Source organism: Poecilia reticulata, linkage group LG9 (assembly GCF_000633615.1).
Source record: "Poecilia reticulata strain Guanapo linkage group LG9, Guppy_female_1.0+MT, whole genome shotgun sequence".
Taxonomy (NCBI): domain Eukaryota; kingdom Metazoa; phylum Chordata; class Actinopteri; order Cyprinodontiformes; family Poeciliidae; genus Poecilia; species Poecilia reticulata.
This window is the reverse complement of record NC_024339.1, coordinates 23,139,627-23,157,510: the sequence shown is the minus strand read 5'-3', so window position 1 is coordinate 23,157,510 and position 17,884 is coordinate 23,139,627. Positions and strand designations below refer to the sequence as shown.

At 40.3% G+C, this 17,884-nt stretch overlaps 2 protein-coding genes across 3 annotated transcripts; both read right to left on the bottom strand.

Annotated features, from left to right (window-relative positions):
- Positions 1 to 279: 279 nt before the first annotated feature.
- Positions 280 to 9,999, bottom strand: thoc5 (THO complex 5). 2 transcript variants are annotated; one of them, XM_008418785.1, is made up of 20 exons: positions 9,890 to 9,999; positions 9,514 to 9,615; positions 8,258 to 8,401; positions 7,503 to 7,616; positions 7,022 to 7,119; positions 5,775 to 5,921; positions 5,562 to 5,676; positions 5,331 to 5,463; positions 5,149 to 5,226; positions 4,968 to 5,011; positions 3,733 to 3,832; positions 2,909 to 3,017; positions 1,968 to 2,069; positions 1,797 to 1,893; positions 1,605 to 1,716; positions 1,420 to 1,523; positions 1,250 to 1,337; positions 1,055 to 1,170; positions 557 to 747; positions 280 to 448 (listed from the first exon to the last, which is right to left on the bottom strand). In XM_008418785.1, exons 2-20 carry the CDS (start codon positions 9,607 to 9,609, stop codon positions 385 to 387), a joined length of 2,052 nt encoding a protein of 683 aa, XP_008417007.1. In that variant the 5' UTR covers positions 9,610 to 9,615; positions 9,890 to 9,999; the 3' UTR covers positions 280 to 384. The 2 variants fall into 2 exon arrangements, with proteins under 2 accessions (XP_008417007.1, XP_008417008.1); XM_008418786.2 differs by having other exon boundaries at positions 9,514 to 9,611; positions 9,890 to 9,973.
- A 745-nt stretch (positions 10,000 to 10,744) lies between these two features.
- On the bottom strand, positions 10,745 to 17,632 carry tfip11 (tuftelin interacting protein 11). The gene is made up of 15 exons (XM_008418784.2): positions 17,495 to 17,632; positions 16,833 to 17,038; positions 15,977 to 16,142; positions 15,715 to 15,871; positions 15,473 to 15,600; positions 15,181 to 15,342; positions 14,528 to 14,719; positions 14,211 to 14,390; positions 13,969 to 14,103; positions 13,784 to 13,887; positions 12,982 to 13,150; positions 12,643 to 12,886; positions 12,373 to 12,515; positions 11,395 to 11,554; positions 10,745 to 11,250 (listed from the first exon to the last, which is right to left on the bottom strand). The coding sequence occupies exons 2-15, from the start codon at positions 17,036 to 17,038 to the stop codon at positions 10,904 to 10,906; spliced, it is 2,493 nt and encodes an 830-aa protein (XP_008417006.1). The 5' UTR covers positions 17,495 to 17,632; the 3' UTR covers positions 10,745 to 10,903.
- Between the last annotated feature and the right edge of the window lie 252 nt (positions 17,633 to 17,884).

Below are 17,884 nucleotides of genomic sequence, written 5' to 3'. Positions count from 1 at the left end.
CCCTGCCACTAGTAAAGCCTGGACAATGAAAGAGGGGTCAAAGGTTACCTGCACACACAATGCAAAATGTTGCATTTTGTGTGCATTTGTCTCTGTGGAAATGACTCAGCTTACCCCTCCACTGAACCACAATGGAATAATAATGAGCCTGCTCTCACATAGCTAAAAATAGAGCAGGAAAGACAAAGGTTGGAGAACAGAGGACAATCCAAGAGATTAAATGGATAACGATGTGTGAAATAGAGCCTGCTAGTCACAGACAAACCAGATCTATGACGATTAAAGATGACAAGGAAAAGTTTTATTTGAAAAATCTTTAAAACGGGACTTTGGGTTGCTAGGAGGTACAAACACGATTTCAGAAGGACAAATAAGGACGCAGGTCTAACGGTGACTGAAGAAGCCCTGAGGGTGGTTGTACTTGAATGGCTTCAGGCGGTTTGGACCCCTGAATTTAAAAAAAAAGAAAGAGAGAAAGCGAGAGGATGTTAAAGGTACATTTATTTAGCATACAATTAAATAATTAAAATCTATAATTTCTGACGAAATTGGATACCTGACAGTACGCAGACACATTTTTTCTCGTGGGAATTCCCGAGGTCCCTCCACACTGTCATCTTGCACTTCTGTCTCCAAATACACGTCTAAGCAGACGCACAGGCGTGCGATCTGATTGGTCAGAAGCTGATGGCCAGGCTTTGGGCCCTGAAGCTCGTTTTTGAACACATTCACTTCACTCTCCACGGCCTAAAAATGTAAGAGATATTTAAATAACGAAACATTACATAAAATCTTAAAGTAGTCTTAAAAAGCTGAGAATGGACGGATATTTAATGATGCAAGTGTTTGAAAATCCTCTTTTTCATCCACTTTGTATTATGCACTACTTTGTGTTTGCCAACGACAATAAGATGCATTTAGGCTTGCCGACAGGGCCAAATGGTAAAAGGTTAAATGAGCATGAATACTTTTGCAAGGCACTGATTGTATTACAGGACTAAAACGGTAAACTAAGAACAGAATTTGAGGATATAATGAGCTGAAATGTCCGTACTCTCAGGTTGTCGTCACTGCGCCCGCTGCACTCTCCCTTCCAGTTGAGGGACAGGGAGAACAGAGGAGAGATCTCTGGGTAGCGGGGACTCAGGACCACAGCGGCGTGAAGACGCGCTAAAGGGAAAGCAGCCATGATGGTTTTCAAAGATTTACAACAAATGACTCCATTTATGGTGTCAGTGGCTGGACTTACCTGTTCCTCTTTCGACGACTCCCATAAAGTACAGGTCTGTCTCTCTGGCCAGTCCAGCTTCAGTTACATGATGAGTATAGGGCAGTTCCTTCAGATGAGATTACACCGAGCATGAGCAACACTGTGAACTTTTAATGAAAAATGTTGAACTGGTTTCTTCTTGAATTTACCAAGTACTCCTGCTGACTGATGGTGGTCCACCGAGCCAGATGGGAGATGATCTTGGCAGGAAACAGGTGCTGACACTCGGCGGAGATTGGAATGATGTTGTGCTCTGCAGCCACAAACACAGTCAACCTCTTGCACAAGTGATCCTCAATTAGGATTATTTAACAAAAGTTGCAAAGTGACTCACCTAAAGAAGCAAACTGTTTGTGCAGAGCCAAGCGGGACAGGACTCGGCCCCTCAGCAGCTTCATGGTGGTCTCCATGTGGCTGGCGCTCAGAGAACTGCCCACCAGAACGCCCTGGAAACACACAGACATACACCGGCATTTAACAGCTGCAGCTTCGCTTTCCTGAAGCACCTCAGGATGTCGACACACACCTCTGATGATTCAGTGGGGAAATGAAGTCCTCCCAGATTCTGGACCCACATGTAGGGATATCCCAGCTCCTCCACATAGTCAGCAAAGGAAACAATCCTAAAGTAGAATTACATGTTAATCCTTCTTCAACATACTGACATGCAACATTATAATCTGCTCGATGTTCTTACCCGACTTTGTCAAACTGGTAGCGATTGGCTGGATTGGGAGTTTCTCTTCCTTGGTCCCTCGTGTAGAGACAGCTCAGGAGAGTTTCTGATTTAAGAAGCTCTCTGGAGAAAAGAAAACGTTGTTAGAGCATCTATTGACTCTTAAAGGCAGGGTTTCTATGAGCTTTCTAAATCCAACACTTTATCAGACTTGAATTTCCAGACTTCTCGGTCCTTTTTAGCCTCTTTTTTAAGAAGAAATACAAAAAATCAGGGTGGAAAGAAATGCCCTTTTCCACACTGCTCCTCCATGGAGATAAGAGTTCTCAGCTCTTTCAGACTAGCGGCAGCAGCAATTAGCAAAAACCTGGTGAGCTCATCATACAAACTACTTCTCTCTCAGTCCAACTCTCCTAAGATGGCTGTAAATAGTGCAACGGACGAAGGTTGATGTGATGACAGTGAAAGTGTCAGAAAGAGCAGGAGCTCCTTAAAGAGACAGGGCCCAATTTTTAGCTGAAGCCTTTTTAAATAGAAATGAATTTGATTACCAGTAAATCTATCTCATTACGGCTCTTAGTCTGTTTCCAGTGTTATTTTGTTTGTTTTAAGCCCTACTTTAATAGCAATTATTTTAGATATTGTGTTGATTCTTTTAAAAAAAAAATATGACAGAATTTGTTCAATGGGAAGGAAGGAATTCATCATTATCACAAAGTAAATGATTACTAGATTAAATTATTCAGTACAGCTAATTGGATGGATACTCTGATTAATAAGGGGCAAAAAGATGAATATACCAACAACAGATGAAAGAAGAGATTGATGGATATCACTTATTAAAAACAAGGTTATCATGGTGGGAAACATATTTGTCTCACACCATTTTCTTTCACCAGATTAAGGGACTAGGTGAAAACATTGAGTTTTCCAGACTGACGCCGAGTTGAGTTTATACACACCCAGCGCTGATGGCCGCGTTGAGGTCTGTGGTGGTAGAGACTCTTGTCTTCACAGTCAAAATATTCAGATTCATCAGGTAGAAGAAGTAGAGATGCAGCGTGCTGCCATCTGTAGGGATAATGAGGGGGAAAAAAATAAATCATCCAATTCACTGCTATCTTAACACGCTCTCATCCTTCCTTCATTAATCCTCCCAGCGATAGCCCTCCTGGGTTTACTTCACACTGCAGCGTGTTAGAGAGCGACAACGGGGCGTGGTCAGTGTGGCAGCTCGCCGCACCTGGGGAGCACACACGATGCTGATGGTCATCTTTTAACATCCCGTCTCTGCAGTAACACTGAACTCAGTGACACGCTGTCAATCACTCACACCTACGCTGCTCTCTTTTTGCTTTTCCTGCACTAAAAAGGCTGCTGGCAGCAGAGTGAGGGGGGAAAATCATGAGGGGAGACTGGGGCAGAAACAAAGCAGAGAGAGAAAATGCTTACAAGATGCTGTAGGTGCTGCAGACCTACAATGCTGCAAGTATCTACCTCCCTCCGCTTCCTCCCCTCCCACATTAGGTAGAGTTACGCCTGCAATGCAGATCTCCCCCATAATCTGTCGCCGTGTTCCCTTTGTTGCCAGCAGAGGGAACACTAGGGTCAAGCGGTCTCATGCCACAGCAGAGCCGCTCACAATTTCTCCCTCAAACAACCGTAAATATGGAGTTACATCGCAGCACAGCAAATATGTGGTCACGTTACAAAGTGTGCATGAGAAAACAACTGTAAATATTAGGATGAACGGTGTGTAATAAGAAGAAATGGAGAAAACCTTTACCTTTACACTGAAGGTCCAAGCTGAGAGACAGAGGGTGTCTTTTTAGCATCTCTCGTCTTTTGTCGTCCAGCTGTCCGCCTGTTGTCGGCCTCCTTCTCTTCTGTCAAGCACACAGCCATAAAGACATAACATTAGAAAACATAAAAAGGCAGAAGATACTTCATGATGTTTCTGAGATGCACTTGGAGAAGCAAACAGCTGAAAGGGTTGGTGGAGAAATGGAAAGAAACATTTTTACTACGTGATTACATAAAAGTTTACCTTTTTACCCTTCAAGATTATTAAAAAGTAACATAAAAAAAGATAAGAAATTAATTGATGGTAAAAGACTGAGAAAGACAAAAAAGGGAGTTTTGGGGCACAATAATAGAGCAGGCCTGGACAAGCGTGGCCGAGTCCAGTCCTCCAGACCCGGAGTTCTCCATGGCTTAACATACATGAAGCAATTAAGTTGCTCACTAAAAGGCTCCTGTAGAGTCTGATGACATGCTGACTGGGTAATTCAGACAAATGAGCCACTGTGTTGGACCAGGGACAGACATACAGAACATGTTGAGGGCTGGAGCTGGTTGATTTTCAATGCAGGCCTTTTTACTGTTTGGTCTGACAGACGGATGGACAGACAGACACATGGATGATGAATGAATGCCGGCCAAACCAATGGACAGACCGATATATGAATAAACAAATATTCATGGATGAACGGAAAACCAATGCACAGACAGAAGAAAAATGGGCAGATGGATGGCTACAACTTCTAGGAAATAAAGTCAGGAAATACACATTTTTCACCCTCTCTTTCAAACATCGTTGTACCTGGAAAAAATACTCAAATTGCTATTTTTTAAAACTGTGTCACAACCTTCAGTTCATAAATCATATCTTTAAGTCACAACTAAACCTTCATCCATTTAGATGCTAAAATCCAGCTTTGCCGTGCTGCTGAGAGTGCAAGTCCCAGACAGACTCAGGTTACAGTCACCTCCCTGATCTGGGTAAATATTTCCCAGAATCCCCCACTCGCCTCCGGATGTAGACATCGATCGATCGCTGCCACTCTCTGAGCCACCAGACCACAGTGTGTGGAAAGCAAAACTTCAGGCCAGGGTTTCTGTGTCCAACCCAGAGACGGGTATATTTATAAAGCAACTGAACTCACTAACCTCTGAGCGTGTGTGTGTCCGTGTGCGAGTGTGTATATACATTCCAGAGTAAAGACCTGGCCTGAAACTCACCGTTTTCTCCTGCTCCTCTTCTGCATCTGAATCACTCTCATCATCTGGGAATAGAAATGTCACATTTTGAAGAACAGATATGTAAAAAAATATATATTTTTTTTAAATCCAACTAAATGGACAAAAGCGGAGATTTTAACGTGGACAGACTCCAGTGGCATCAACATGGCGTTGCATGTACCTTGAGAATCATCAGGAGGCTTAGAAAGGGCCCTGGCCTCGTCCACGTCACCGCAGATCGACACACTCAGGTTCTTGTCTGAAATATGAAAAAAAATAAATCGGTTATCAAACCGAAGCCACATGGTGAGCTGTCAAACTCAAATTTCTTATTTATTTGTGGTATATTCTGTCTCGACTCACCACAGGCTTGGCCGTAAGCATTTGCTTGAACAAACAGCACGTAGAGTGGAGGAGGAAGGTGACGGGCAATCTCTGCCTGCTTCTGGGTCTTTTCGAACGGCATGGACAGGTAGTCCTGCACCGGCAGAGACGCCTGAGGAGAGACAGAGCATGAGGAGGAAATTCTCTAGCTCAGAATTTCAACATAAACAGAATAACAGCAGTTTTCTGTTGTAACTTTTTATAACTCACCTGCATGATGGCATTCAGTCCAGGCTGAAGGCTTCTCAGATGCTCCTTCTTCACCTCTATGGTCTTCTGAATTTTCTCCTTTGTGGACTGTGACTCCTCGTATTTCTCCGCCAACCTGGATTCCAAAAACTAACGCTCAATAACTTCTTTCATCTCTCTAAGTGTTAATAAAAGCAACATCAAGTTATTCCAGCTCTGCTTCCAGTTTTTCACCTCTTCCTCTGTTCCAGCTCCCAGTCCAGTCTTGCCAGTGTCAGCTGGTGGGGGTCATTTTTGGTCAGACTGGGCCTGGAAATCTCCGGCGGAGCGTCCTGGAAGAACTCCTCTTCGCTCACCAGGTCAATTTCTTCATGCTTGGATCTGAAGCAGGAAAGATGCTAATCAATGTGACAAAATATAAATCTGAAAATGTGAAGCATTTGAGGATTGCTTTAAGTGTAACTGGATTGTGCTGTTTGTACGTTTTTGATCAAAGTCTTTAAAGTTTAATTTTAATACGTAAAAGCTTACTGTAACGACGTCTCATACATATTTCCATGTGAAAGTATTAATATCTATTGAACCTCATTAAACCGTAATCTTCAATGTATTTTATTGGGCTTTAATGTGACGGACCAATATAATCTAGTATGTATTTGTGAAGTGGCAGGAAAAGAAAATATGGCTTTGAAAATGTTTTACAAAGAAAAGTCTGAAAAGTGTGGCATGAATTTACAGTCAGTGTCTCCCTGATGACTTTGTAGAACCACATTTCCTTCTTATTGCAGTTGCAACCAGAATAAACACTCAGATAATTAAATGACTATCAATTTTTTTTTTTCAAAACACACCAAACTCAGCTAGTTTAAATGTAGAAGATCTTTGAACTTGCATGTTTAAACATTGCCACAGGTCCTTAACTGAGTTTGGGATTTGACTATGCCATTCTAACACATTAAAACATTTTTATCTAAACCATTCCTCCGTTTCTCTGGCTTTGTGTTGTCCAGCCATCTTACCACTAATTCTGACCAGCTTTCCCGTCTCTGCTGAGGAAAATAATCCCTGCAGCATGATGATGTCACCATCTTCATGAAGATGTTTTAACCGCCTAATGTTCTCTGAGGAAATTACATGTGGACTCCATAAACTATGTGATCTCTGAAAACCTCTGGTTGCACTTGATTTTATTTAGGTGTAGCAGAGTAAAGGGGGCTGAAGACAAATGCACGCTGCACTTCAGGATTTTAATAGAAATAAAAATTTAATACATCGTCTATCTTCAATAATGCACTACTTTATGTTGGGTTATCACATAAAATACATCAAACTCCGAGGTCGTAACATGACAAAATAAATATCTTTGCACGGCACCGTCTTCCAGTCCTTTATGCCAAGGTAAACTGGTGCGACGTCAGTGACGTACGTTGTCTCAATAAAACTGTAAATGTTTCATCTGACAAAGAGTAATTCACACTAACTTGAATTCGAGACACTTGCTGATCTCCTTCTGAAGATGCATGACCTCGTAGAGGAGGTTCTGTAGCTGAAGATGAAGCACGTCGACCTTCTGCTTTGCCTGAGGACAGAAACATAAATCGCTGGAGAGGCTTTTCCACCAGACGAATCACCTGACGGATGCAAAATAAAGACCGATACATTTATACCTGCCGATACGCCAAATCTGAGGACCTGGTTTATGTGGAATCAAAGATTAATGAGCTTAAATGCGATCTACAGTGGACATTTACAATGTAACACAAGCGCACTCAGACCGTTTCTGCAGACTGTAGCATCTACCGCAGTTAGATGTTGCAAGGACAAAAGTGCTTAGTTCAACACTCTTTCAGTGATCAGCACAAAGGGAACTCGCATCAGCATTTTTTTGAGAATACCTAGAATAATACAACTTAACTTATTTTGTCTGTCATTAACTCCATTGTAGATCTGTGGGAGGATTACCTCGTGGGTTTGGTCTCGCCCTCTTTTTAGACGCATGTGAGCCAAACGGTTGAGTTTTTTCAGGTTCATGAAGTGGATGCAGCCCTGCATGCGTCTCAGCTCCACCTCGGCACTCTGAGGAGAAACACACCAGTTAGATGTATAGATATTTAAGGTCCTCTTCCTGCGCACATTGCAGATAACAAGAGGGGTGGAATCTGAGAAGCTAAATATCTGCAGCATTGCTTCCAGACATCTTGGAGATATTTCCCTTCTTAATTATTGATTCCTTTGAAGAAATATCAATTTTAAGAGACGTGTTTTAAATGTAGCAAGTAGTTAGTCACTGATCGATGTGTATGACTATGTGTGATGAAAAGAAAAATTATTCCGTCATTCTGTTAGGCTGATCTGACATTTCCCTTTCTTGTCAGTTTATTGGACGAGTTCAAAATACAGATTTTCAAAGCAACCATTATGCTTAATTTTGGCATAATGTATTTTCTCCTGTCATTTGATGCTTTTGTTTTTTTAACAAATTCTTACTTAAAACTCCAGTTTTATTTTCTTCTTAATATATATTCTGCGTATAGGTGGCATTTATACGCAGAATAAGCAAAACCTAGTACTTTATTTTTTACTGAATTGCAAAAAGCAAAATAGTCAACCCCATAAGGAATTGTGAAGAAAACAAAACGCACCATATTGAATTGAATTTATTTACTCTCCATTAAGAACAATGGGAAACTATATTTATGGTGAATTGATTGTTTTACCCCCTCTTTGGTGCCGTTGGCTTTCAGCTCCTGGATCTCACTCATGACTGCAGCCAAGCTGTCACAGGACTCTTTGTACTGCAGGTAGTCCTGCTCGGGGTCCCTGCCGTCCAGCTCCCCCTCCTCATTATAGACACGAACGTCCTAAAGGAAGCAATAATTAAAAAGTTAAGAATCCACCTGCATTTATAGGTCACCTCTTCATTGTTGCTCTCATTGTGTTATCAATTTGAAATGGTTTCAATTAATCAAAATCAAAAACACATTTTTTTTGGTCATAATTGCCCATATTTGTCCCCTCTTTGTGACACAATGATGATACAGGTTGCAGTTAAACAATATTTTCCTCTCTTTTTTAATAAGAAAATGTTCATACATCAACAGCTAATCATAATTTTATCTAAAAAAAAGAAAGTAATTTAATTGGACTTTAACACAAAAAATAACCTAGTCGTATGCATTAAACAGAGAAAAGAAGTTAGAAAACTCTCCTTTGGCTTCTCATGGCAATTTACTAGACTAACCCCCATGATTATGTGACTGGAGATGGTTTCATGTGTTATCAATTGGTTATGGTTATACAAGTGTGCAGCAATGTGTGTAAGATCACATAAAATTAATAAAGCAAGGACACAAAATCATACATACATAATAAAGGTGCAGCTCTGCTTCAGTGTTAATTGTTTTCCATTAGGTTCATACTTTCCTCCAGCAGACTCTAATATTTACAAGAATTCACGGTGGATTCTGTGATAATGAGCCTCTCTGACTTGCAGCATCTCTGATCTTAATGGATGTCTAGCTTGTGCTGACAGTTGTTTTGAATGTCCTCCACTTGTAKGCTGATTTCAGATTCTTCTTCTTCAGCCTTTCACATCCCCGCTACAATGCGAAGGCCTCAGACAGCACTTTTAATCTTAAAACTCTGTTCACTAACACTTCAGAACTAAATATCCTAAACTTAAAGAGGGCAAACCTCCACCAAAATGCGGAAAAAAACGTGTTCGAATCATTTGCACCGATTATGAAATTACTAAAACTAGTTTTAGACAGTTTACGTGGGACTAAATATAGAAGTGTCCTAAATTATTCCTTTCCAGAAGTTATTTTTTATAGAAAATGTTAAAGGGCTTTTCGTTTTAATTTAAAACACAAATCTTTGTATCTGTTAAATATTCTCATTTAATTAAAATGGCTATGCAATTAGATGAAGGCACACTGTCTGCAGAGCGTCGGTTCTCTAGTTGTGTGCTTACCTGGTCCACCTCCCCCCGGCCTCGCTTCGTCTCTGGGGTCCCTCCTTCACCGCGGAGAACCTTCGACTTTCTCTTCTTTAAGGCATCGGTCGACATGGCTATCTACGTGTAAATATGGGTGCATGAACCGGATAAAAGAAACGACATGAAACCTCAGTTTAGCAACGTGCTAGAAGTATGCTAATGCTAGCCACATAGCCTGTTAGCTTAGCTGCTAAGAGGTTCAGCCGCTAACAGTCGTCTTTCCTGACGACTATAATGAATAGGATGTCTGTTGTTGTGTGTCAAAATTACTCACGCACCAGTTTGTTTGAAAAAAATGGCACCGTAATAGTTTAATGATAAATGAACGACAAAAAGAGCTATAATGTCTTACCACAAAGCGCCGAATATCGACGGAAGCCGGATCAGCCAATAATCAACAACCCAAACAGGATAAGCAGAAATAAGACTGCCACCTACTGTTATGATGTGGTTACCAGGACTACCTCCTTCAGTGTCAAATGTTTTGTCTTGTCAGTTATATTACAATAAATTACATGGAAACAAAACATTAAACTTTTCCAAATGAGTATTACTGGAAATTTGTGAGACTCATCGGGGGAATTAAGCTATTGCACATTTTCTACCTTTCTGATGAATTTAACCAGGATTATCTTATAGCCATTAACAGGAAGTTAAACAGTTTATAGACAGGTTAAGATAGTTATTATTCACAGGGCTTTTTGTGTCTCTACTAGAATTTGGCCTCCAAAAAGGAGAGCGACTACTGTCTTTTCTGTATTGCTCTAGCATTTTCATGCTATTCTAGTTAAAGTAGGTGAGGATGATCAAAGTAACTCTTAATTCAAATTCGTAAAGCAGCATTTAACCTTTGAAATCTTGGGTTCAGAATTTTCATCTTCCTGTTATAGTTACTGCTGTGGATGCTCTAAAGATCTAAAGTCTAAATTTGATTGAGATGGAGTATTTGTTCTCACATCAGCAAACTGCAGGATGTTCCATTCCCATTAGACAATTCCCACTATTGTTGCATCAATGATGAAAGTAATGAGTTGGCTTATGCTGTATCTGAGATTAGTCATAAACTTGCAGAAAAAGGATTGAAGGACCGAACTCGTATGTCGTCTTTTCATTAAAAGTCCAAAGTTGCATTGAAGAGATGTCAATTCTAACTGAGAGGCCACTAATGAATAAAGAAAAATAGAAAACAGGTTTTATTTGTGGAAAGTAGTCTGTGAATGGTAATTATTTTTATTCAGTCTGACATTTTTAAAATTTATAGACATGACAAATAACCACTGTGCTAAAGTTACATGAAAAGGTTGCTTTACTTTTTAAATCGTTTTATAAACAACAAACCAAATGCTTCTCATAGATATGGCAAAGCTCACTTTGCCATATCTATGAGACTCTGCAAAGACGTGGGAACCCAAGTCTTCTCCCCCTGCACGAACACAACACCCCTGTCTATGTAGATCACAATACGTCCAAATGTGTAGAGCTGCTTCCCCTCGTGCCGTTTGCCCACTAAGGGCATGAAGACGATGTTGTTCTCCTCTGCTTTGGTCTGAATGAGATCTTTAAAGTTTGTTGGCACACCAGTACTGATGCCTCTGTGAGCCACACTCTCAGCATCCCTGCGCTCCTGCAGCGCTTCGTACTGGAAGTCCTTCCGTCTTTCTGTCTGTGTGAGATATGCAATGTTCTCTCTTGCTCCTGGTTGCATGTATCCCCCTGTGGTTGTAAAAGTGAATAAGTGTTACAATAGGTTTCAGTGGAAAGACAAGCTGAGACGTAATAATATATTTTTAAGGCAAAGCAACTTTTTTAAAGATTCTTCAGTGGACATTTTAAAGGAATATGGACAATGTCCCATACCCGAAGACACTGCTCGGTTCATGATGTCCAAAGCTTCGTTGAATTTCTCTTTAATGAGCGGCTGCGCCAACAAGACGTCGCTGAACATGCTTTTCCAGCCGAGGTACCACTTAGTAATTTCCTCATAGTTTGGACTGTTGCTCAGCCACGAACACAGCACCTTTAACCAACACAGATACGCAACATTAAAGTTATTAACATATTATTACTGACTAGAAATGCTTTTCTATAAATCCCAATAAATTTGTAGAATCAACGGTCTAACCAGATCACATTCTGTTCCTATAGGTGACACTTCAGGAACCCTAAAATATCACTCAGTTTTTAATTAAGTAGAAAGGTTATATTTGTAAAATCACTGAAGGTAAAAACAATAACTAGTTAATGTACTAAAGTAAAAGTTTGTCTATATTATTGAAACTTTGAGATTTCTTTATAAGTAAACAAATCTGCACAATTGCTTTTTTTTAACTGGATGTCCAACATGAGATGTCCCTCATATGATCTCAGATCCACTTCTGATTGGCTGATCAGTTCCTTCTGATGTCTCCTCCCCAGGAAGTGCATAGAGCTGAGCTGTTAAGTTTGTGCAGAAGACAAATTTTACAACTATGACTCTGTTTTTCGCTTTAATGTCATGGGGAGACATGATGCCGTATGAAAGTAGTACTCCAGAATTGCCTTACTACTTATTTCACTCTGCAAAATTTCCCTTCCTAAATTTACAATTACATTTACAGTTGTAGAATAAAATTGGTATTGTTTGTCTCTGTTGGCAGTTAAATGTTTTTGGTTGGAGTTTAATTATCTTTGAATGTAAACAAATCATAGTACAGAAAAATATTTTGAATTTTCCAAATTTCTTAATGTTATTTCAACTACCATCTCGCTACATAATTAGCTTAATAATGTACATACTTGAAGAAGATCTGTTTATATGTCCATAAGATTTGTTTTACTCCAAGTGTATTCACTAACCTGCAACCATTTGGGGAAAAAGTTTTTATCCAAAAGCGAGACCAGGCTGGAGGGGGACAGCATGCCTTCCCAGTCCATCACCCAGTGAAATGGCTCCATCTGCTGCTGGTGAGGGTTGATAACCAGCTCTTCCAGACACAAGGCTTCCCCAGAGCAAGAAGAGAGACTACCATTAGTAGCAGCCACAACAAATGGAGAACAGAGAGCAGCAAAGTAGACATTCATTAATAGATATGCCAAACACAGTCCTAAGCATCCCTGAGGACAAACCTAGTTTAGGGATGATGTTTTTCACCATGAAGGCCTCCCATGCCCCTGCTGTGAACACATTCTTCCACGGCTGCAGGATGAGGCGGGCTGAGGCGTCACTTGGATGCCACCGTTGCAAAGCGTTGGACAGTTTGCTCCTAATTGGCGGGTAAAGAGGCTCCAGGCGGGCTTTGAGCAGAGGCAGCCACGGGTGGATCCAGGAGTGAATGGGGACGGTGTCGGTCAAAGGGTTCCAGTTATCCACCTGTTTCAACAAGGAAGAAGTTCGCTCTTAACATCTGCCTTCTGGCGCTGATATTAGGGAGGACACACAAGCATGCGAGACGGTCTTCGTCTTGCCTCTCGCTGCAGTCGGGGTAAGATCATCTGCTCCAGCAGCTGATCCAGGATCCACGGGGGGAGAAGAGGGGCCCACAAATCCAAACAGTCCACCATTGGCCCAACTAGTCGAGGCTGCCAGGTGGACACACAGGAGCGCATCACTGGGATCCACACCTCCCACAACAGTCTGGATGAATAAACGTACATCAGAAACTAAAATATAGTGACAGTAGTTTACATCCTCTTATAACCAGCAAAGCTGCTGTTAAATAAGGGGTTTTTATTACATGTTTATAAACATAGACAACCTAAATGTTAAAAACAAGAATTAATTTTGCATATTTTAATTGACTGAGGACTTCTTTAATCTAAATAGGATTACATCTATTTAGAAATGAATGCACATTCGCCCCTACTAACAGTCTAATAAAAACAGCCATCAAATATATCAAAATTAGGCCAGTTTGTTCATGGGTGCAAAATTTATTTTCATCTGCAAGCTGCTAATTAGGATGTATCTAAATATCATTATTTATATATTTAAATATATATTATATAAATAATTATATATGCATACTTTTAATGCAGTGGGGACTAAAGAATATCACCAAATTCTAACTTGTGCGCTTACTTTTTGTATTTAAAATTCTGTAATTGTGTGATTACTCCACCCACAAAAAAAGAATAATGTTTGAAATGCTTTGTTAAAAGCACAAAATCAATAAGAAACTCATGTCAATTATGACTACATAGAAATTCTGTTTGGTACAAATTCTTCACGAGACAAATCTAAGTCTCTCTTTTTTTTGTTTACAATGACCTGTGATATGGATCCATGTTTGAATGTGGACCGCTGGAGTGCATGTCTTGGGACTCGAGGATTGCTCTCCACTGACCAATATCTTCCAGACAATATGAGCTGTCCTGAAATAATCAGACAAACATGTTGGCACCACTTAAAAATGTCATAATTTTCCTGAGCTGTGATGATGGCAGAAGAATTACCTTGAGAGGGTCCCAGGAGGAGAGTTTCTCTTTGAGTAACGGGTGTACAACAGCGACAGCCAGGTCCCCCAGCCCCATTGTCTTGTACTCTTCATAATAATCAGTCTGCAAGGTCTCAAACATATGGGCACACTCCTGAACAGAGAGGAAGAAGAAGCGATTAAAAGAATAGGGTTCAAACTATAAAACTTAAAATGCTCAACGACAGGGGCTCTTCAGAGTGTAATCAGCGTAACATAAACCTGCAGGGTTGGCCCCTTGCCCGGCGCCGTCTCCTCAGTAGGAAATCGCTCCACCAAGGCCAACACGGTCTCCATTCTTTTAATGGCATCCTGCTCGGTGTCCAGTCGGCTCTGCAAAGCTCGAGATTCGTGGCTCAGAGAAACAACCACGTCTTTTTCATGCTGCAAACGCCTGGCGGACTGCGAAAACATGCACCAGGGAAAGAAATGAAGCTTAGAAACCGTTTGGTAACTCTTACATTTGTACCTCAGATTGTTAATGTTTTGTGAAGTTTAAGTCTTGCTCTTGCTGAATGTAATTCACCATTTCCCCTCACCTGTAAGATGTCCTGCTCTGTGAGGTCTATCAGAAGCTGCAGGTTGTGCTCGAGCTCAGGGAGAGCAAAGCCAGATCCTTTCTGGTCGCGGGTGGCCAGGCTTGGTGGGGCTTCATCAGGAACGCTGTGTTTGTTGGATATCTGGCTGTAGCTGTAGTAAACCTTCTGCTCTCGGCCAGTCATATCTATGACCTGAACCAGGAGTAACATGGGAAAATTACGTTTAAAACGCTAAACAGCAGGCTTCAATGGACTCACACGTTCAAGATAACCATCCCCCAAACTCTTCATTTTGTTCCAGAGGTCATATGTCCAGTGAAAAATGAACACTGAGACATGTATGACTCATTCGCTAACATATGAACAAAAAATCCTACTTTCTAAATTTAATGAGTAAGAATCCATATAAAACCATTCAAAGTTAGCAATGATGTAAGAGAGAGGAGAGGAATAAATAAGGATGATTTCAATGCCTGAAAAAGTAAGAATACATGTACCCTTGCATACTTTATAATATACCCTGGTGTGTGAGGGCCACAAATGTGAGTGCAACTTTATTTTTAAGCTTAAACACAATAGCCCAACTCCCCCAAAACAGTTGTGTAATCCATGTGAACATATATGAAGGAATCCAATCTAAGACATTGACATACCTTGACTTGTGCCAGCTCTCCTGCAGATGCCGGTGTGCCCCGATAAGCCATTTTACCTTTAGCTTTTAGCTCATCTGCAGTTTTGTAGGAGTATTTTGGTTTCTTCTTTCCTGCAGTCCCAGTCGGATCCTTACGCCACTGGCCTAACTCTTTCTTAAATTCCTTTAAAACAAAAAAAACAAATAACGCTAAAGAGGCTCTGCAGGATCAGCAGACAGGTTATGAAAAGCAAAAACAATAGTGGATATAAATGGGAAAAGTGTGAACGGCGCCATATGTTCCAGTAGTTTACCTTTTCCTCCTCTTCCTCGGAGTCAACCACGGGGAAGTCCTGAAGACTCTGATGAGTTCGCTCATTGCCATAAGCACCGACTGCTCCTTTTCCCTTACGAACTTTGGCCTCAATGGGATTCACGATACCTGCAGCAATGGCAGAGAACTTTATGTTAAAGTTTCCCTACTGCGCCACCTCTCCTCTTCTGAAATGTAAACAAAATTACACAACCAGATGATATCACTGTTAGTTCTACCCACCTTGAGCATTCTTGCCCAAACCTTTTCCTGGCTGGTAACCCATTTTCTGCAGAAGTTTCTGTCCAATTCCCTTGGTGTGCTTCTCCCAGCTTCCAATGCCTTTACCAGACTGGATGCCACCTGCAAACCTCTGGGACTGATTCCCACCGAAAGTACCCTAGAAAAACAAAGCATTTTAAAAGAAGGACTAGTTACTCTTCCCTGTATTTTCTTTAAATTAATGGTTAGCAAATGGACAAAATGCAGACATAAATAAATTCACCATCTGAAGTTTTTTGGGAGCCGTCGCACGTGGAGGAGGTTGTGCTGGAGGGGAATCATCATCAGAGTCATCAGAACCTCCTTCTTGTTGCTGCTGTTTCTCCTCACCTGCAGTCTTACGCACACCAGCGCTCACAAAGCTCACTGGAGTAGTGTAGTCTTTAGACCTGGAGAAAAATATGTCACAACCATTTACAGTGCCTTGAATAATGTATCAAATCAATAAAAATGTTCCCCATTTTGTACAACCACGAATTGTTTTGCTAGCAGAAAAAATTCTGCTACGGTTTACTAATTTTACATCAAATTTCTACATAGAATAATAAGTTTAATACGTTTTTACATGCTAGGCCAACATAATGTTGTTTGCTACATTTGTATTCAGCATATTAAATAAAATCTAGTGTAAAAAAAATAAATTCAGATATCAACTTATTTGCAAATAGAGCCTATTTGTGTGTAATTAATCCATCCATCCATTTTCTGCCGCTTATCCGGGGTCGGGTCACAGGGGCAGCAGCTAATTAATGTCAGCATGAATTCAGCTGATCTGTGAAGGCCTCAGCAAACATTAGCCAACAAACAAGCAATGCAGCAGACAAGTCAGGGAGAAAGTTGTGGAGAAGTTGGACCTGGTAGTAAATTAATATAACAACATTTAAAGATTTTTATTTGTATAAAACCCAGATCTCCAGTTTGTGTTGGTCTAGCATATTAAATTAAAGGTACTTACGTTAGTGGTTGTAACCTAAGTATGTTTAGGTTACAACCACTTTTAATACTATTAATATTTTTAGAAAACACATTAACTGAACCTATTATTACTTGTTAACAGCAACAGGCATAGATGCCACTACCTCTTGCCACCGAAGCTAGGTCTCTCATCCTCATCTGAATCCCTGTCAGCCCAGATTCCATAGGTGGCCTGCTCCTTGGTCTGCCTGAACCTGCGACGCTCCGGGTTGAACTCATTGGCCAGATCCCAGTCTGTCACCTCAAAGCTCTCGATCTCCACACCTTCCTCCTCCTCCTCCCTCCGCCCGTAAAGGTGAGACATGGACATCTAAATGTTGAGGCAAAAAACCCCACAAAAACCCCCCCAGAAGAATATGTGAAAATTGGTGACCTGACGGTAATCAAAACTTGTGACTGAAAACTGAGGAAAGAAATCTTGTACTTGTGTTAAAAGTGTCAGAAAAGACTGCGTTTCCCTTCAGAAACAATATAAATCTTACTGCTTTAGACTACCACCTAGGATTACAAATAGGATATTATTTTTGTAGCAGCAATTTGCTCATAGTTAACCACAATAAATAAAATATTGACAAAAAAGACAAGTGTTAAAAGATGTATATATACACATATATATGTATTGGTATTTAGCGATGACAAATGAAGAGTAATTAGGCCCAGTGAAAGCTAATGTTAACTAGCAAAATCTAACGTGGGGCATAATCTATACGTCTGTACGTTAAAACAATTTAAACGGGAAAACATTGAATTATTTTATCATACTCACGTTAAAGTTTATGTAGTATTCTTATTCGAGATCAATAACATGTTTTTTAAATTAGAAAATAGAAATAATTCTGCTAACGAAAACGATCGTTTTAGCAGATCCAAGTACTTCCGGTTTACTGGTGTTACATCAACTCTTGTACACAACAAAAGTATCTGTTTCCCCAACTTACATTTAAGTTCCGATTTTACTGTCAATTGAATTGTTTTATTTTTTTTTACTTCAGCTACTGCATTGAGAAGCACGAAAATATAGTTGTTTTTTTAACCATCAAAGATTGAATATCGCCTGTTATTATATTATATTATATTATATTATATTATATTATATTATATTATATTATATTATATTATATTATATTATATTATATTATATTATATTATTCAGCTT

Bases quoted from the DNA above. Each gene is read 5' to 3' on its own strand.
- thoc5 (XM_008418785.1), bottom strand. From the start codon at position 9,609: ATGTCGACCGATGCCTTAAAGAAGAGAAAGTCGAAGGTTCTCCGCGGT. The intron at 2,070-2,908 runs GTGTGTATAAAC...TCTTTTCTCCAG, and splicing joins AACGCGGCCATCAGCGCTGG to AGAGCTTCTTAAATCAGAAA. The intron at 449-556 runs GTATCCAATTTC...TTTTAAATTCAG, and splicing joins ATGTGTCTGCGTACTGTCAG to GGGTCCAAACCGCCTGAAGC.
- tfip11 (XM_008418784.2), bottom strand. From the start codon at position 17,038: ATGTCCATGTCTCACCTTTACGGGCGGAGGGAGGAGGAGGAGGAAGGT. The intron at 14,391-14,527 runs GTGAGGGGAAAT...ATGTTTTCGCAG, and splicing joins CAGAGCAGGACATCTTACAG to TCCGCCAGGCGTTTGCAGCA. The intron at 11,251-11,394 runs GTATGGGACATT...TTACAACCACAG, and splicing joins GAACCGAGCAGTGTCTTCGG to GGGGATACATGCAACCAGGA.